This window comes from Etheostoma cragini, chromosome 12, assembly GCF_013103735.1.
Source record: "Etheostoma cragini isolate CJK2018 chromosome 12, CSU_Ecrag_1.0, whole genome shotgun sequence".
In the NCBI taxonomy this organism is placed as follows: Eukaryota; Metazoa; Chordata; class Actinopteri; order Perciformes; family Percidae; genus Etheostoma; species Etheostoma cragini.
The window spans coordinates 14929020-14949826 of record NC_048418.1 but is presented as its reverse complement, the minus strand read 5'-3'; the positions used below and the strand labels follow the sequence as shown (position 1 = coordinate 14949826).

General features: G+C 40.7%; 3 protein-coding genes across 3 annotated transcripts; all 3 read left to right on the top strand.

Moving 5' to 3' along the window:
• Positions 1-6659: 6659 nt before the first annotated feature.
• Positions 6660-7664, top strand: foxq1a (forkhead box Q1a). Its single transcript, XM_034888678.1, has one exon. The coding sequence runs from the start codon at positions 6865-6867 to the stop codon at positions 7648-7650; it is 786 nt and encodes a 261-aa protein (XP_034744569.1). The 5' UTR covers positions 6660-6864; the 3' UTR covers positions 7651-7664.
• A 1749-nt stretch (positions 7665-9413) lies between these two features.
• foxf2a (forkhead box F2a) lies at positions 9414-12454 on the top strand. Its single transcript, XM_034888677.1, has 2 exons — positions 9414-10651; positions 12021-12454. The coding sequence occupies exons 1-2, from the start codon at positions 9706-9708 to the stop codon at positions 12182-12184; spliced, it is 1110 nt and encodes a 369-aa protein (XP_034744568.1). The 5' UTR covers positions 9414-9705; the 3' UTR covers positions 12185-12454.
• A 5533-nt stretch (positions 12455-17987) lies between these two features.
• On the top strand, positions 17988-20451 carry foxc1a (forkhead box C1a). Its single transcript, XM_034888683.1, has one exon. The coding sequence runs from the start codon at positions 18329-18331 to the stop codon at positions 19748-19750; it is 1422 nt and encodes a 473-aa protein (XP_034744574.1). The 5' UTR covers positions 17988-18328; the 3' UTR covers positions 19751-20451.
• Positions 20452-20807: the final 356 nt, after the last annotated feature.

Below are 20807 nucleotides of genomic sequence, written 5' to 3'. Positions count from 1 at the left end.
GCATTTCCTCACTCTAAACACAGCAGCTGGATTTGAATTGTACAAACCCACACTGTAATCAAAACATCACACCGATTTAATTGTATGTTTCTTTCTATCTGTGACATCAGCTGCTGAATTTAGCTGGATAACATTTACACAGCGTTTTGTTTTTATTCTCAAGATTACAACTGCAAAATGTAGCACTGGAACTGCAAAATGGTTTGTTTGAAAATAGAAGTTTAGAGTTTGGCGCATAGGTCCAGGGTGTACTACACTGTTATTCCGAATTGGTTGACTTTAGTAGATATTGGTTGGAAACCTGTTGCCTTAAACCATCTAATTTTTTCTACAAGGGGAAAACTAACACGTCAAGTTGTATTAAGTATACTGTAGTATAGTACATAGTATAGTACGTGCACAGAGCGATAAGACAGTAGACAAATCAATGGTACATTGGTAGTCATTACTAAAAATCATTAGTGAACATAAATCATATTTTTCTGGAGTCATGTTGTCTAAAATAAGCACGTTAAGTTAAAGCTTTATTATGTAACTTTTTGAAATTTAACAAATGTCCGTTACATTCAAACCATTGCCAAAGAAGCTGATTAAAAAAAAAGCTAATTAAGATCATCAGCTTCACACAACTCTCTCTGTATCTCTCAGTATGTTCAGAAACTGTTCCCTGTGCAGAAAAATCAAGTTAACGTAATTACTTCTTCTGAAGAGTCCATCACGTTTTATTAACCCTCCGTGTCCTCATTGGCTACTATCAGCTGTGTGGAGGAGGGGTGGGGGTGGTGCACGATCACAGAAGGCTTGAATCATGTGGATACGCGGACAGTTTTGTTGTCATTACATAGACTTCCTCATGGGGAAGACATGGGGGAAACTACGCACTATAGCTTTTAACATGCAAAGAAACAAAACAAGTATAAAATGTTGCACCACTTCAAAACAGAACAGTTAAAATGACCCCGCCCCTCCCATACAGAAACTTAACATCCTTAGTTATCTCCGCTTAATAGGATCTGTGAAATGCGGCTGATTAAGCTATAATCTGGCCTTTCTCTCTACTCTAGTGTAATGATGTTTTGTAGCCCTGCTGCTTGTCAGTAACAGCTTATGAGACTCTGTCCACTTACATACTAGGCCTCAACACGAATCTCAGTACCCAGAACCTTGGGGAGAATAAATAGAGAAAGGATCGACCCTTTTCTTGAAGCTTTCACTGTCATCACTCACACTGTTATGACATTATACCCCCATTCAGTGTGGAAACAGTTTCCCCATTTGTGAGGTAAACCACATCACAACCCCACCCTCGGTGCTGCGTCTCTGGCAGTGTTTACCCCCATTCCTCCTTTTTGTCTAAACATGCTAGAGGAGTTAAGTGTATTCACACAGATGGCTTGCAGAAGTAGACTAACCCAGTCTCAGATACCTGTCCTCTCAAACCTTGTCTCAGGGTTCCTGTAACCGTTTCAACTCAGTGGCCTCTGACGCAATTTTATAAATAAAAAAATAACTGAAAAGAGTGTTTTCAAACCTTTTCATCCTCAGGATTCTCCGCTACTCAGAATTTTTTTTAAGTAGTATACCTGTTTAGTTTTTCTGCTTTTGACTTTTACTATCAATATCAGTTTGTCCCTGCTTTTGATTGATAATGTTCTAATATAAATGAGGCTGCAGACAATGCAGTGTATTTAGAAATGGAGAAGCTGTGTTAACATTAATGAGTGCAATACAAGACCACATGTAAAACTGTACCATTGAAAAATCCAAAAATGGATGTACAGCAGAATGTGCAACAAACAACAGATACTTATCTATGACATGAAATTAAGAAAAATGCAAACCCATATCATTTGAAAAATTAGAAATTAGAATGGGAAACAAGGGACAATTCCATCTTATCCAAAGAGAGTTTTTTGCACATCTACAGTTATAGACAGAAAAGGATGAAAGCTGTACCAGAGAAATATATTTCTTATTGAGTCTTTGACAGTATAATTATTGTGTCTGTAGTGATCACCACATGCTAAAAACAAGAAAAGGCATTTCTAGCCTTCACAACCTGTAACCTCTCTTGCTTGAAATGTGTACTGCTTATTTAATACATTTTTCCTCCCTTTTTTCTTCTTCTTTTTTTTCATTTGCTTTGCCCCAGAAGTGACACAACCACAATAGAAACTTCCCAAACCAGCAAGAGATCCTGCTATTTATTCTTGTTTTAGTGCTACTTATATCTGCTATAAAGAGACATGAGAGATTTTGAACTGTGTTAACTGTCATCTGTCCCTTTTTTTACCTACACATGAACCTTATTAAAGAGCAAAGAAAAATATTAAACTTGCAAAACAAAAGCCACATAAACAGATTTACAATAGCATCTTCCATAGGTTTCATGTGTGCATTTAGAGGGCGGGACCAGGTGTACATGAAGAAACATGTGGAGCCAAATATACACAACAAAACAGACAAATGATGACTAAGAACATGTTTGTGCAAAACCATGTGTAACATGGTTTCAAATACTATATTTTAGTATTTTCAATACTATAATTAGTGGCTGATGAAATGTTTTGAGGTGGGATGTATTGTTCAACGATAATAAACACATGGCTGCCATAAATAGCACAAAGGAATGCCTTGAAACAACATGAAATTCTGTTTCTATTTTAAACATGTGAATACATCACTGACTCTGAAGTCACCCAGTGATCTTAACGTTCTCAGCAACATAATCCTTTGCAAAACATCTGAACATCTCATATGATCTGCTGCCTCACAAGCAGAAGCTTTGTGTTTGCATATAGAGGGACACACACACACACACACACAAACACACACACACACACACACACACACACACACACAAGCCTTGAGTGGGAGTTATGCAAACTAAAGTCAGGTTCAGAGCTTCACAGGGCTATTTTTAGACATTTTGTGTAATCTGCTCTAAAAGTTTACACTACTGAAATACTAAGTGGGGTTTCAGATTTATCTCAAACATGCTTTGTAAGACAATAATTGATTACTTAATATTACTTCTAAATGGCTTAAAAACTAAAACAAAATGATACGTGTAAATGTTTAAAAGAAACTTAAAAATACAGAAAAAGTACATAATAGTTTTTCTCTGATTTGACATACTGTAAATGTTCACTCTTTTCTAAATGTAAAGACAACTCTTGAACCAGCTTGTAAAGAATAGCTTTGTTTCAATTTAATTTACTCCTAATGGGAAGCATTTAAAAACAAGCCACAGCACACCTCAATTATTTTCAAGGCTTTATCATCTAATTCCTTATTCTCATATTTGCAACATCATTTCAGAAAATGTCACTAAAACCTACAATAGCATTTCATTTCAATTGAGATTTCAAATTCAACATAAGGACCCATAATTCACAACTCTACATGAATTCAACAAAATGTGTTGTTATCCTTCCTGTGCAGTGCTTAGCCACATCTGTGTTCTTTACACCTGCAGTCAACTAAGAATATTTATTTCTTCCTTGTCCATCAAATGACTGGAAATCTATTTTCCTTCACAAACAACCACAAACAGAAGGAACTCATTATGGAGCTTAAAATTCTAGAAGAAGCTGATGGCCAGCTTTACGACACAGACGACTAAGTAACAAACTGTCATTTATTCAATAAAATAAAATAAAAGTGCCAACAGAAAGACAATGAGTTGTGCCAGTCAGGATCAGTGGCTCATGGCTTATGGTATGGATGCAGTGAACAATGTGTGGTGCATGTTGTCAGTGTCTAACAAAGGAAGTAACTAAACAAAGATGAACACATGCTGGTACTGGGTGAAGGGAATGCTTCACACAGGTCTCTGGGAGGACTAGCCAGGTACTCCCAGTCCTGTTGTTAGAACGTCAGCCACAGACCGGTGAGTGCACAAGAAAGACAACAACACACAGACACTCAGTAACAGGCACTGGGCCATGACAGTCAGCCGCTGCAGGGCTCCAATATATTATGTGGAACACATGCTGACTTGTAAGTGAGAGTCCTCATTCAACTAATGGGTACAGGCATAACTGTAGTGCGATGAATTCATGAATCGTGGAGTGCAATTTATTATGTTGGCATCAGTTTGTGATTCTTGAATGTTTCTGAACTGAGCACAGTGCCAACGAATCACATTAACTGCATTAGCAACTGTCAGGGTGTTAGCCACTGATATCTGGCTCTGTGTTGTTCCTCATTCCAACCCTTCAACAAGGGAAACCTCAAGGCCAGAGTTAAAGCTGAAGCGATTGTATCTTGGAAGGTCTAAAGCTATTTCAACATGACAAGAATTGTGGAGAGCTGCTCAGAGATTGGTGTCATCTTTCAATATTCAAACTGAACTATGAAGATTTTCCATTTTAGGTTTGTGCTTCAAAACGGTCTTATCTGATCTGGTGTCTGCAGAAAGGCAACGTGAGCTACAGGCTTGTACATCTCACAACAGAGATCTTGACAGAGAGTCAAAAAAGAGTGAGACAATAAGATATTTAGTAAAATTACTTTATGGCAGTGAGTTATTAACTGAAGAATATGTAACTGTGCGGGACACCTTTAAACACACATCTGTAAAATGCAATTTTTTGTCTAAGATTAATATGTTTGCCAAGTACAGTACACGTGCTTCAATAAATATACTTGTATTCAGTACTTGGGGCTTCTAGACTATGTTCATTGTAGTAAGTAAAGCCAGTTAACCAAGCTATTTTACTGTTGTTTGTTGTAGAATGATAGACATGATAAAACGGAAATGCTAGCATAACAAAAACAGTTTTTTGCCACCACTGTCTTATGAGGGGCTTATAAATTTTAACTAATGGCTTACTTAATGTTTAATAAATGATGTATTCATTCTCTATAGATCTGTTATTATAAGCTATTCTACTAATGCAGTTATAAATGTTGATTATAAATTAACAAATCAATTTCCCACTTTTTAACAAGACATGAAATCTGTAGATTTAAATGTTAATAAGTAATTAACAAAGTGTTTTAACACCGGGTCTGCAGGTGTAAAATGTTTATAAAAGGATTTTGGTCCACATTGTCTTTACCCTGAAAAAAACTACCAAACTAATAAAATTGCCAACAGTCAAGAAGCCAACAGTTGCTTACAACACCTTTATGCCTTCTTAGAAAAAGGATTTTTTTTTTCTACATTATTTACCTTTAGCAGTACATGAGGCAAACATATTCCTCTCTGGTTTCACCTGCACAGTTGTTGTTAAGTAGCTCCTGATGTATACAAGAACACACACAGACACATGACAGCCTCACATGCTGCTACTAGCAGTGACTAGAATGACTATACATGACATTTAAGCTGTTGCCATTGTGTGGTTAGCTTGCAGGAATCCATCTTCCTTTCATCCTTTCAAAATAGTGACTTCACACCGGATTGGGTGTCACAGACAACAAAAACAGATTAGCTTCTGAAATTCATTCACACCAGCACAAACATGTGTAACCCAAATTGAGAAAAACAGCTTGAAAAGTAGTATTTGCGTAAACAAAAGTTAAGCCACTTGTTGCAGTAACAACAAATCAGCGGTTGTTGTGATGTCAACATTGGTTTCTAGGTGATGTACAGAATGAGGTTATACTTCTTTTGTCCATATGTCTATTTAGTGACAGTGTTGCAGCACAACCAATGAAAGCAGTGATTTGCTCTGATAATTTGGAGGACCTAAAACCACCAATTATACAACGATGGGTTGTTGAGTTCAACTTGACTTCCGGATGAAACTGAAGGAGTGAGTGGGAGGAGAATGTCTCCGGGCTGTGGAGCGTCACTGAATGATAAGGGAACACTGACATTAACTATTAAAGGTATATTTGATCAGTGTCTTCATTCGGTCTGCTCACCTGTTGGCCTTATTGTCATAATGACACTGTTCCTTAGGAATCACATGACACCCCCTGTAACACCCAAAACCTCAAGGAGTTTTAAAAAGAAAATAAATCACAATAAGTGAATCCACAATCTTGGCCCTGATGACAGGAAGGACCAAACCCACTATTCGTTTAAAGAGAGAGAAAGACAATAACAATGGTTTCTTTGTGGGCCGTAAAGTTGGCATGATCATAAGAAGTGCACAAGTAGAGAACTGTGCCTGTGTGTGTGTGTGTGTGTGTGTGTGTGTGTTTGTGTGTGTGTGTGTGTGCGTGTGTGTGTGTGTGTGAGAGAGAGAAAGCAAGATGTGACGCGGAAAATCTTTCCTTCTTTTCTTTACTGAGTTCTTTAAAAATTACACTCCAAAAATAGAATAGGATATATGGTTTTCGATAATTAGGATGCAGAGTATCTATAGGAAAGCAGTTCTAGCTACAGTGCTACCTGAAATTGTCAAAAGATACTGCACCACACCTTTAAATACAAAGGAAACATACGCCACCTGGTTGTCTCAGGTGAAATAGTCCCAAGGTGTCCGGCAGCTTACATTATACAGGTGAGAAAGTAATACATCTGCACGAAATTGCTAAATACTGTATTATAGACTCATGGGGAACCTTTTATTGTGATCACAGTTTTAGTATAGACTATCATGCACGCAATGTGAAGATGTTTTGTGCTCCAAATCTTTTGAAATCATTTAACTCCACCCTCTTGGGTTGGTCCTGAGGTGAGCCGACTATAAACAGCTGTTCAAACAGATTGGTAGGTGAGACCGGCTTCAGCTCTGGCAGGTGGGATATCTAAGAAGAACTTCGGATTCAATTTAAAGCACTCCGCGTCTTGACGCCCAAAAGATCCGGACTTCACGCGGGAAGCAAATTGGATAGGTCTTAAACAAAGAGGACAATTCATCAAACAGCAAGACGTTGGAGGTATTTTGTGGAGGACACTATGACATGAAACATTTCCAGATGTCCACTGTTGCAGAGGGGAGATTGCGCTCTCCTCTTTCTGCTGAGGAGGAGCTGGGGTCGGATGGAGACTGCGTGGCGCACAGCCCTCCACCTGTTACTCCATGCACCAGCAACAAGTCCAAGCCGTACACACGGAGACCCAAACCCCCCTTCTCGTACATCGCTCTCATCGCCATGGCTATCCAGGACTCCTCTTCTGGACGGCTGACTTTGGCGGAAATAAACGACTATCTGATGAAAAGGTTTCCGTTCTTCAGAGGCAGCTACACCGGTTGGAGGAACTCGGTTAGGCACAACCTGTCTCTGAATGAGTGTTTTCTTAAAGTGCTCCGGGACCCGTCCAGACCTTGGGGAAAGGACAATTACTGGATGCTCAATCCTCACAGCGAGTACACTTTTGCTGATGGGGTGTTCCGGCGCAGAAGAAAGCGCATCGGTAATAAAAAGTTCAACAAGGAGCCAGAAGTGTCCGAGGAGCCGCAGAGCATTCAACAGACTACACCCACCACCAAGTTTACGAGTTCATTTGCGATAGACAGCATCCTGAGCAGACCCTTCAAGAGGGACTCAAACAGAGAACATTTAGCACTCGCTCCTGCCTTCAGCTGGCCGCGCTACGTTGATCTCATGATGCCTCATTCAAATGCACCTGCCTCATCATTTCCACACGTCAAGCCAGCCTGCTACATGGACTCCTGTGCTGCGCATGTGTCAAACGCCTATGGCTGTGGGCTGCTTTCACACACAGTCTTGCAATATAAGAAATAAAAACATTTCATTATCATAAGTCATCAATGTGCACTGATGATGGGAATTCAATTGGACTTCATTGTGGTGGCGAGGTGTTACACTTATTTGTATACTTCTTAAAGCAATGTCAGATTTGATGTTTTATAGACAAATTTTTGTTGTAAATGTTACTGAACGGGCCATTGACGTTGTTTGTCTCAATGCCGTGTTGAAATATGCACTTTGACTGTTGTCTCTTTCTTTCAAAACTTCGCAATGAAATTAAAAATATGAATGATAATCTGCGTTTGCTGTTATTGTAATATATTTTGTATTTTTATTTTGGTCATTGGTTATTGTGGAGACATATTAGGACTGACACCAGTACGACACATAGGTGCCAAGGCAATAATGGTTAACGGGGCGTGTGTTTATGTGACTCCACCTTGTAAAATCTGCTCTGCTGGGAATTTGTTCCAAGTGTGCCAAGAACCTTCTATACACTACCTGTCTAAATAGGTAAAGGACTTATGGTTAGCCTTGGCAAACTATGTTGTTGTACACATTATGTAAAAGATAATATATTTCTTCCTGAGTGTTCTTTCTAGTAGGAACTTTACCAGTTTCTAGAAAACAATGACTGCGCCACTACTGGGCATGCGTAGGCCACACTGCTTATAATAACAACAATACTACTACTATTACTATTAACAATAGCAATGACAATAACAATGAAAATAACAATAACAATAATAATATAAAACATAATAAAATGATGAATATAAATGATGAATGCAGTTTCTTCTATCATTTATGATGCAAAAAGAAATTGCCTCATAACTATTTACTTTTCAGTGTTCATGAAGCTCGCTGCAGTCGGATAGGGGCATCCAATATTTACGTTTTCTGTCTCGCGCTGCAAATAGCTGTCGCCTCAGTCACTACACATGCGCAGGAAAGGGTTTGTACAAATGATGCATCCTGAGCGAACTCGACCCGAATCCACAATAGGATAGGAAGAAACATTCCAAGTAGGCCTATTCTTCTGAGGATAGAAAGTAAATTTCCTTTAAACCAGCTGTGCATCCTGAACGCAGCGGGGTTACAGCTTTGATGTTGCTGATATTTTGGATAGATTGTGGAATTTGCTGGTGTGGGAAATTATTTCACGTTCTTATTATAATGGTAAATTGCTCTTTAAGGACAACTAAAACTCATCCAATGCGCAACCAACTTTTCACAAAATATACTGTAATATTTAATCATCCGAATGGTTCTTTTAGACTTTATTTAGAGTTTCTAATCAGTTTATTTCTCCAGGTGGACTCCAGGCTCCAAGAGGTAAATTGACACTGTGCGCTCTGTGTGGCACGTTGGCACGCTCTGATGGAAAAATCATGCTTCCTCTCATGTCAGAGTCTCAACAGATCCCAAACAAATGAACACTGCAGGACTCGTTCTACACCTTCACAAAAGTTAAACTACTAGAAAGCATTGTTACCCATTGCAGGTATTCGTGACAAATGTAAGTATTTGTCCAAATTGTGTCGTTTTGTTTATCTTATTTAGCCAGGTTATCATGCCAAATATTAGTGTAAAAAAATGTATTCAGAGGTGTTACGGAAAGTAAGTCGTGGGAGGAGATGTGTCTTACTCCACTGCGCTGCGTCCGGCTTCTAGTCTGGATCCTGCCAGATGGGGAGGGAGTAGTTCCTGGCGATTTCTTGGAGGGATTTGGGGGGGGGCGGGGGGGGGGGGGGGGGGGGGGGGGGGGGGGGGGGGGGGGGGGGTGACTGTAGAGGGGCAGAGAGAGAGATTTAAGAATTGATAGGTGGTCGAGTTGTGTTTGGCTGGTTGGATAGGCGCAAGCAAAATCGAGGAGCTTTATTCCACCTCTCTTGTGGGAATATTGCCAGCGATGGACAGGGAGAGGAAGGAGGAACAGCGGCTGGTATTTCTTGATTTTCACGGTTATAAACGCGCTGAGCACCACAAAGGACACTGACCTTTTGATTGCCGCATTAGCCTTTAATCGCGTTTGAACGATAGGACGATAGGTCCCCACGGTGAACGAGTTCAAAAAGACGCGCAACCATGACGACCGAGAGCTCCAAGCAACATTTGGATCCATCTAATCCTCGATCCAGTCCTGATGCTCTGAATGCAGCTGTGCTGAGCGCACAGCCAGGGATGGAGAGCGCGCACAATGCATCACCCAAGTGGAAAAAGGGAAACTCTGCCTTGAGGCGCCCTGAAAAGCCTCCCTACTCATATATCGCACTCATTGTGATGGCTATTCAAAGTTCACCGATCAAAAGGCTAACTTTGAGTGAAATCTATCAGTTCCTGCAGGCCCGCTTCCCTTTCTTCAGGGGATCATACCAGGGATGGAAAAACTCCGTCAGACATAACCTTTCCCTGAACGAGTGTTTTATAAAGCTGCCTAAGGGTCTCGGTAGACCTGGCAAGGGTCACTACTGGACCATCGACCCCAGTAGTGAGTTCATGTTTGAGGAGGGCTCTTTCCGTCGCAGACCTCGCGGGTTCCGTAGGAAATGCCAAGCTTTGAAACCAATGTACAGGATGATGAATGGAATCGGTTACGGGGCGTCCATGCTGCCGCAGAACTTTGATTTCCAATCACCGTCAGGCTCATTAGCATGCCATAACAGCTACAACATAGATCTGATGGGTAATACAGTGACAGGTGGTTTCGAGGGACTCGGTGGAGGACATCACGTCCAACATATGTCATCAGGCTCCGGGTCATCCTACATGTCCGCTAATTCGGACTATTGCCCGGACAGCAGCAGCAGTCCCCTGCAGTCCTCCCAAGCCATGGTAGGCACTTTTGACTGTCAGTCTCCTTATGCAAATGCAGCCTCACACTGGAGTTCACCTGGTGTCTCTTCATACATCAAACAGCAGTCGCTGGCATCAAGCAGTCCCACCTCTGCTGCTCTGCACACAGGGATGTCATCCTACTCTCTGGATCAAGGCTATCTGCACCATAATGCACGAGATTCCTCTGAGATTTCAGGTAGGGCCACACTGTAGCCTATGTACATATATGCATAATATCTAATATGTATATATACCCTGTTTTTATCTCTCATGCTTGCACGTGCATTTAGTTAGGCTTTCAGGGATCACACAGGCCGGCCTACGTTAAACAGTAGAACTTTGAACAAATCTGTAGAGCTCAGGTTTTCACAGTGTACTTTTGGTTAGGCTGTTTAATGAAGTTGTATTGGATGAGCAAGACAATGCAAGTGCGAATCCGTTATTGACTGAAATATGAATTAACTGTCCACATGCTGCAAAATGAATTGAAACAAGATAAACACACAAAAGTACCCTGGCAGACTCAAACTATAATTTGGAGCAATGGATCCGATTTTAATGTCGCGCAGTTTCAGTTTGCATCATGCATCACACCAGTGCGTGTGTGTGCACGATTATATGTGCCTCAGATAGTCTATTGGTAATTTACATTTCTTAGAATTTGGTTTTAATTTTAATCAAGGTTTCTTCAGAGGCCTCTAATGTGTGAAAGAAAAAAAAAAAGCCCAACAATACAATAAAAAAGGTCGATATCATGGTAAAGGCCATCGTGACATAACGATATTAAACACGCTGATACTTATTTTGTTTCAATTATTTTTATTTTGTTCATGTTGTTTACTGTCTTTAATGCACATAACAAAACATATTGGAACGACCTCCTAATAACCCATCCTTCTTGTTTAACAGCTTGCCACTGATGGCTGTAGTAATGGTTTTTAAAAGATTTGCTATTGTTTAATAGATCCATTAAAGCCTACCAAGAACATACTTTGGGTTGCCATTTAGTGAAAAATCCATTTTGCCGGTGTTAAAACCTCTTTCGCCACGATACATGCTTTATGTTTTTATCTTTTTAATTAATGAGGATTGCTGCCCTCTAAAAAAAAAAAAAAAAACGGCTGTACGGCATCTGCACCAAAATGTATTTTTAATCATAAAGTGTTACCACGATTTATTAGCATACACAATATATTTAGACTTAAATGATTATCGTAAAGAAAAACAAACACGTCATGTATTCATATTTTACTAACCTGCAGACTAGATAATTAATTAGTAACAATGAATCTAAACTAGGCATGAATGGATTGAAAATGATACTTTTGATACCTGGCAACCTAAGAAGTTCTCTTATAACTGAGTGAAATAGTTTATGATTATTAATAAAGCCATTCGACTCCTTAAACATTACAGGGCACCGTATTAACAAGCAGCGCCAACGAATTTGTACCTATAGCACAGATTAAAAATCATTGTTGTTATCCAGCAGCTGGAATAAAAAGAATCCAGATCGCTCGTGGTTATGGAACTGATTTGACCTCATGTGTCCTCTGTGTTTCCAGCGGGACTGTCTCGATACTCAGCTCCTGTGTGTGACAGGAAGGACTTCGTTTTGAACCTAAATGGAATCTCTTCAATCCACCCCAGCACCGGCGGATCTTACTATCATCAGCTCCACCACCATCACCAAAGTGTCTATCAGGATGTAAAGCCATGCGTCATGTGACAACGCACCGAAGACACAACTGTGGAGAAGGGGTCTGCTGAATGTAGCCTATGGCTATTACAGTATTCCCTTGGACTCAGTGTCAGTGAACTTTGACCTATTTTTAACCATGTAGGAATGGCCACACACTCTCATTACATGCTGACTTTACATATGTAAATAAGCAATAGCAACATTTTAACGGGCCAAATACGTAGGCTACACGTACCTGAGTTAATCTCTGTTCAAAACCTCAATTTTTGTTGGAGTTGTTGGAATTATTGCTGATTTACTGCAAGTATTCTAATAACCCAGTTTGTCCTGAACAAAAATGATGTTCTAATCTTGACTCTAGACAACAGGGTTGATGTTTTACAAGCTTTTTTATAAAATAAATCCAGACGGACAATAAACTGTAAAAATGGCCCTAGGTCTCAGAGGGTTAAAAAGATTTATTTTTAAAGGCTCATTTGGAAGTGTTTTAGCAATAAAAGCGTTTTGTACACAAAGTATTTTCTTTTATAAGCACTTATTCTCTTGTCATTGGTTCTTTCTTTTCAACTGCTACAAGAGGATTATTATTATTAGGCCTATTGCCGTTATTATTATTATCCTTATTTTCACATCTCACTGAAAATTACGCACTGCCTGACTAGTTATAAAACACATTTTAACAGCGCAGTTAGTGGGCGATTTTGAACATCCCTGTTATGCCCACCCGTTCATAAGGGTTGGGTATGAATCACAACTCATTTCAGAGATTCAAGTTTCAAAATCATTAATGCGGGTCCCCCCAGATATAGGCCTACTATCATTGCATTGAGCTTAACATATGATAAAGGATATGTATACGTTTTTTTTTTTTACACAATAATCACATATGAATACGAAAAGACCAAATTTAAAGTGTAGCCTAATCCTTCTTTAAGTTGGTTCACACGCTGAGGATAGTTTACGTGTAATTTGGGCTTTAATTGTCTTAAATAGCCTGTCTAAAGGATTGTTATTAGACAATTAGGTCACTTAGGGAGAAAAAAAGAAAGAAAGCAAAAGGCCCATTCAACACTGATCTCTGACATGAAAACGGAGATGAGAACTCACCGTTCTTGGTGGGTCCCGTTGGCTTTCACGTTACTGTACCGCCACCTCGTGGTGATTGAAAGTTGAAAGGCTCAAATTATATTTCCTTCATCCACACGCCATGGATAATCACACATTGATGACTTCAAGCTGTTTAAGAGATGAACATGGTGGGCAGAGCAGTCAGTTGGCCATATATTCATGAGGATATAGAACACAGATGAAGGTGAACTTTGTCAGAATGCGCTGGAGTGAGTGTTGTGTCTCTCTGATATGGACCGCCTACAGGTAGGTTGACTTACCTGAGACACAGTTGATGAAGCCGCTTCTGGATTGCCACGTCTTTTCATCTGATTCATTCTGATGAAAGATGTTGACGTTTGTATTCTCCTAAAAAGGTGTAAAGTGAGTGAATGACTTGAATGAAGCGTTCAAGATAGATAGATGGATTGGTGAATCTCTGTTCATTTAGTCTTTTTAGGGGGCTGGATATAACCTATAAAAAAATAAAGTTACAACAAATGGCTGTATGACCAAGACACAACCATGCAAGTCCATGACACACAACATGTTGATAATAAATCCCACTCATTGGATCATGCTGTCTGACAGAAATCACACATCAGATGCATATCAGATTATGCTGAATTTTGAGTCCAGGTCCGACGGACTCTGAATACTTGTTGGACACTAGCCATGTTGGACAGTGCTACACAGATTATTAGAATGATCAGGCATGGTGGCATTACAGTACAAGAATAAAAGCTTAAAATGTCTCAGCTCTGTCCATGGTGCTGAAGAGGATGATGACTACATTTGAATTTATTTATGATTCATGTTCTATTGAACATACCCCAAGGCATAAACTGTCAGGAATAAATCCGAGTAGGACCATTTTCTTTTCTTTTTTTTGAAAAAGTGTTTGTTCATTTTCAAGAAAAGAACAAGGAAAGGGGAGAGGGAAAAGGGAAAATAAACCCCCCCCAAAAAAAAAATAATACTAAATATACTGAACATAAAGAACACAGCACATCTTGGATTGCAATAACGTTCCACGGTCATGGTAAGCATGGATACTATAAATAAAAACATCTAAAGATAAAGTTCAACGAATTTGACATCTTCAAATCACACACTAATTGTCACAGTGAGGTCTTATAAAATAGCCAACGTCTAAGGGGTCACATTTTTAAGATGATTCAGTATTGGGTCCCATGTCTCATCAAACTTGTCTCCTCTGTCTTCATTATAAGATGTTAGTCTTTCCAGATGCAAAGTATTTCACAGTTCTCGCAGCCACAAACTTTATGAAGGCACAGAATCCATTTTCCACACATGTAAAATTAACTTTTTTGCAATCACCATCCCAAATTGAATGGCTCTTCATTCAGTAGGACCATATTTTTCATCATCCCCCCACACACTTATCTTTACTCTTTAACCCCCTGGACAGCAGGCCGGCCCTGATGTAAGTGAGCACGGCAGTGTATATTAACTGATCCTGTTGAAAACTGAGGTTTCTGTGTCAGCCACTGGAACCAGGGACAACAATCATCAGCACACACATCCTGTGGTTGTCCTGAGACAATGGATCACAGATGCTCCCTGGCTGTTGTCCATACATGACACACTGAAGCTTTAATGTAACCCCTCCTCGGTGAGTTCTTACATCACCCGGCAGAATGAGTCTGACACTTAAAATGTCAAAAGAAACGTCTTAATTCAAATTTAAAAATTTATGTAAATTAGATATACATCTAATCTGTGATATTTTGCAGTGAACATGATTTTTGTTTAAAAAGAAAAGTTCACAAGACTAAATTGTTAATAGATTTTATTGTTTCCATTTTTTTTATTACTTTCTTCGTTTTGTTTAAAGTAAAACCCCTTTTGTAAAAATTACTTTTTTTTAGATTATTTGTACTTCCTCCATCCTGCTGGGATGTGATCCCTCATTTTCAAGTTCTTGATAAATATTCTTCTATTGGATTATTTGCGGATGAACACGCACAACCATGCAGGAAAAAAAAGGTCAGGCTGAATCTGTGGAAAATGTATCTGAAGGAAGGAATAAAAATAATTTTCAGTCAAGTCAAGCACTGGCACCAAGTCAAAACAATAATTTGTACAGATAAATGTATTAGAATTTAACCAAGATGCAAATAACAATGTTCCTGCGTGACCAACCCAGTAGACTGGTGCCGTAGCTAGGATTAGTGTATGTCACACACATTATCCCAGGGAGTACACACTGCTCTAGTAGCTCTAAATGCATGTCTCCCCCTAAGATTTAAAGAAACACACGTCCGTTCTAAAAACACAGAATAAGGGCTAAGTTTTACATTGATAAACGTCTGCACCAACCCTTTCCTTTAACAACGCTGATGTATTCTATCAGCCTGGGAAAACCTTTCTGACCATGTCCCCTCTGCACTTTCTGTCATCATGGATGCCGGGTACAGGGCACACCTTGCACATCCCATTATCTGTTTAAACTGTAGTATAGGGGGATTGAGGTAAGTTTCCACTGAGCTTGTAGTATTCTGAGTAGCACATCCCGGTATTCGAGTTCATGGCTTTCTCTTATCTGATGACCAGGGCCTTCTGAATTACTGATCCCTCGTGTCCTGTCAGGATGACTGCATGGGAGGGATTGGGATGCTGAATGTAGTACTGAAATGAATCGTGAGGGGGCAGTAATGTCAAACACACGCGCGCACACGCGCACGCACACACACACACACACACACACACACACACACACACACACACACACACACACACACACACACACACACACGCATACACACACACACGTGATATTAGTCTAATAAATAAGGTAGGCCTATATTACTCTACAGGGATGGTACAGCACCATGTCAGTCATCTGTAAAATTAAAGAAACAAAAAAAGAAAGATATAAAAAACTAAAAAAGTCTTCTGAAATGTATCTTTCACATTTCAGTTATCACATGTTTGGTCGTCTTTTAAGAAGTAAAAGTAGAAGATGTTTGCAATTGCTGAACACTAGAGGGAGCCAAACTCTCAGTTATGATGACCCTTTAACTTCTCTCTCTCTCTGTCTCTCTCTCTCTTTCTCTCTCCCCTTTCTGTCTATTTAAAAAATTGTGAGTTTAGTTTTATTTTAAAGTCGGAGTAACTCTGATTTAATACCATAATACACTGTTTAATTTTAACGTATTTGTATTTGTAATAATACATTTATTCCAAATATCATGGTCGTTAATTTTTTCTATTTATTTGTTACAATTTTGGCCTTTTGTTTCAGGAAAAGATAAACTGTGTAAAGAGGAAAATTAAATTGGCATTCTACGAACGCGCCCCAAAAAAAGAAAACATTAAATGACGTTAAAATCTAATTAAATTCTAGAACAAAAAAGCAGAGGCCGATTGTGTCTCCACCAATCCATAACAGACATATTAATAACGTTGTCCTCATTTTAGGCTGTTGTAGACAAGTGGTAACAGCCAACACATACGTCTGTTGTGTTTTATTATTTAGAGATCCATTCAGGTTTTTCCCCTGCTTCAGTCGTGGATACCTTAAATAATGAAGGTTGTGGAGGACTGGGTGGGCAGGCCGTGGTATTAAGTCGTGAACTGTGTAAACAGCCCGGGGCGGTGGAAAAAGTTCATGCCCGGGTCCATGTAAGGAGAAACCGGCGGAGCACCAGGCCACTGCACGGCCATTTAATTAAGACGACCTGCAGAGAATTACATCGATATTAGGACTGTAACTTGGCCTCACAATGACCGTTAACAATTTCATGCACAGTCGCCTTTGACAGCGGGTTACACAGAGGCCTTATTGAACTTTTGTCTATCTTTGGTCATAATCTTCTTTCAACCGTCAGGCCTTGAAATTAATTACACCGCGTAGAATTCCATAAACACCTTCTAAATCCCCCGGGTCCATTATAGAGATATATAGATAAATGAATCTGTGGAAGAATGAAGAAATATTTAATATTTTTTTTCTTCTGCTACAGAGATAATAGCCTACATTGTCAAAAGGCCCAACACAACGGATATTCAAGCATTTTGATGAAAAGCCCCTCGTGTGAGGTGTCGTGCTCATCCCATTTGGTTGCCTTCTCTTTCAATCCCTTTCTTGAATAAACTCTGACACCTATGGCTGTTCGCAGCCCAAACTGTCTTTTTATTCCCGTTGTAATGAGATCTCACTCAACCGCCCACTGCCAACGATGCGAGGCTCTGCCTGCTTTGATCTCCCACAGATCCGCTGCTGCTGGGGAGTCTTCTCACTAATGAAATGCACCTTTAAAGACGTTTTACTACGCCATTTGGCTCATAGCTGTCACTATCTTTCCTCATAAAATAATGAAATGGTAAACTTCATGTTAGGAACGGCAGCCACAGGAGAGCATGCGGTATAAATTGTGATTTTTTTTTTTTCAGGATGCAATATCTGAATGAATATAATGCTAAAATATCCAGATTAATGTATGGATGATACACATTTAAATTTGAAAGTCAACTCCTTTTTTTCTGTTCATTGCCAGCCACAGGTCTGATAGAGGATGTCTTTTTGTAATACACTTTGCAAGAATATGCACTCCATGATGTGGTTGTGTACATGTGAGTTCCTCTGTCACGTCTGAAGTCTTGGCTGGAGTGGGCTGGGAGTTACCGACACCTCCTCTCGCTTTTCTAAAAAAAAACCGAGTGTGGCCGGGAGCGTTCTTGCTCTCTCTGCACGCTCTCACTTCCCATTGGACGACTCGTGCACTCTTCGGGGAGGAGCTCCACCAGCAGCAAAAAGGAGGAAAGAATTTAACTGCGCAAAAAGTCCTGTTTGGTGACGGATGTCCAAAGTTCAGAACTTTTTCAATGTGCGTTTCGTAGAGACACAGAGATGGGGACGGCTTAAACACGGCTGAGATCCACCACGTTGCACTGTTGTTGAGAATTTCCTCTCGTTTTTCTTTTTGAGTGAGCAGTGAGGAGCTGTGATTTCAGCGCCTCAGCATTCAAAGGAGGGATAAGTGGAGCTCTCCGTCTGCGTATTTTGGAGCTTAATTTTCGCCGAATCAAAGAGAAGACATGCAGGCTCGCTACTCCGTCTCCAGTCCCAACTCACTGGGCGTCGTGCCGTACATCAGCAGTGACACGAGCTACTACCGGGCTGCTGCCGGTGGGGGATACACCGGGATGCCAGCACCTATGAACATGTACTCTCATGCTGCTCATGACCAATACCCTGCCAGCATGGCCCGGGCATATGGACCGTACACCCCACAACCTCAGCCCAAGGATATGGTCAAACCCCCCTATAGTTACATCGCGCTCATCACTATGGCTATCCAAAACTCGCCTGACAAGAAGGTGACCCTGAATGGGATTTACCAGTTTATCATGGAGAGGTTTCCATTTTACCGAGACAACAAGCAGGGCTGGCAGAACAGCATCAGACACAATCTGTCGCTTAATGAGTGTTTTGTCAAGGTGCCCCGTGATGATAAAAAGCCTGGTAAAGGCAGCTACTGGACCCTGGACCCGGACTCTTACAACATGTTCGAAAACGGGAGCTTCTTGAGAAGGAGACGACGGTTCAAAAAGAAGGACGTTATGAAAGAGAAAGAAGAGCGTCTGCAGAAGGATGTGCCGCCGAGGCAGCAAGGCCGGGAGCAGGAGCAGCCGGTGCAGGGCTCCAAGCCTGTGAGGATCCAGGATATAAAGACTGAGAACGGGACAGTCACGCCACCGCAGGCCGACTCGCCCTCTTTGAGCACCGTGCCCAAAATCGAGAGCCCGGACAGCAGCAGCAGCATGTCCAGCGGGAGCCCTCACAGCATCCCCTCCAACAGGTCCATCGGCATGGATAGCTCAGAGCACCACCAGCACCACGGGCAGGCCTCGACGCAGGGCTTCAGCGTAGACAACATCATGACCTCCCTCCGGGGGTCTCCACAAGGGGACAATGAGCTCACCTCTGGCCTCGCTTCCTCCGCCAGGACAGGTATAGCACCGTCTTTGTCCTTAAACTATTCTCCAAATCAGACATCTGTCTACAGTTCGCCCTGTAACCAGAACTCCATCTCCACTACCTCCAATGCAACCTATCATTGTAACATGCAAGCCATGAGCTTGTACGCCGGGGACAGGTCTAGCCACTTGGCACCGAGCACCACCGTGGACGAAACGTTGCCAGATTACTCAGTCACTACCAGCTCATCCTCCATGAGCCACGGTAATCTAAACTCTGGGCAAGAGGGCCACCTTCCGCACCAAGGGAGGCTGACTTCATGGTACCTCAACCAGGCCGGAGACCTGGGCCATCTGGGCGCAGCGTACCCGGCCCAGCAGCAGAACTTCCATTCAGTCCGAGAGATGTTTGAATCCCAAAGAATTGGTTTGAATAATTCACCGGTGAATGGGAATAACAGCTGTCAGATGTCATTCCCACCGAGCCAACCTATCTATCGCACTTCGGGAGCTTTCGTGTATGACTGCAGCAAGTTCTGACCAAAATAAATAGGCTCAATATTTTCCTCACGGTGTTTGAACTCTTCCAGTAAAATCCAAACGTCCCCCCCTCCCTCCCCTCACCTCACCTGACCACACCACATGGACTAATATGAGACAAAAAAACAGAAAAGACTTGATGTTGGTTTTTCTAAAGATCAGTGTTACTGCAAATAACACGTAAGTCAATCTTTGCTTTTGTGGCTTTTTTATGTGCTATGTTAAGGATATGTCAGTTTTCAAGGACGTGTAAATTGCATATAGTAATTTATTTCTAAAAAAAAAAAACAATGTAGCCGGATATTATGGACCAAACACCAACGTGTTTCTAAATTGAATTGCCTTTAATTGTCCAAACAATTGTTCCATTATAAAAGTAAGAAAAAGGAACGTGTATATCGTCGTACTATTTGAAAAAAATCTTCTTTTGTGCAAAAGTATTCTGAAGGATTTGTTTGTTTGTTTAATAAATTGTCATTGTATGTGAGTTTAAGTTAACGCCTCGTTTCTTACAGACTTGAACACAGACTAGTGATATTTTACACTCAGTCTGGCCCGTGTTGGCTGCGCAGGCCTCGTTAGAAAATCTGACCTTTCCCTCTGAGGTTTAACTCTTCTCTAATGGTGTGCGTTCATCACAATATGTTTGGACTGTAATCTGCTGCACTGATTCAAATCTTAAATATGTTCCTCTCACCAAAAAAACTACAGCCTATATACTGTCGCTGCTGAACTAAAAGCTATTTCCTTTTTCTATCAAATTCCCCCCCTAAAAAAATTGAGGAAACATGAATTAACAGAGGCAAAAAAAAGCAAATTTGTATCCGCACGTCCAAAGAGAAACCGCCTGTTAATCTTTATTTTTTGGCTTTATAACACGCATATCTCCTTTAGGCTACTGTTTATATTTGTGCTGTCATATTAGAAATGCTTAATATGCGAGAAGATGAAGTTGATTTTGACCTAAGGCCTAGACCTGGGAACCAGTCTGCACACGGCCCAACTTGGTTTTGGATTGCGTTGTGTGTTTACTGGCGCATACCAGTGCTTACTTAAT

Excerpts from the sequence above, each read along its gene's own strand:
- foxq1a (XM_034888678.1), top strand. The coding sequence starts at position 6,865 with ATGAAACATTTCCAGATGTCCACTGTTGCAGAGGGGAGATTGCGCTCT.
- foxf2a (XM_034888677.1), top strand. The coding sequence starts at position 9,706 with ATGACGACCGAGAGCTCCAAGCAACATTTGGATCCATCTAATCCTCGA. Across the intron at positions 10,652-12,020 it reads AGATTCCTCTGAGATTTCAG|CGGGACTGTCTCGATACTCA; the intron begins GTAGGGCCACAC and ends CTGTGTTTCCAG.
- foxc1a (XM_034888683.1), top strand. The coding sequence starts at position 18,329 with ATGCAGGCTCGCTACTCCGTCTCCAGTCCCAACTCACTGGGCGTCGTG.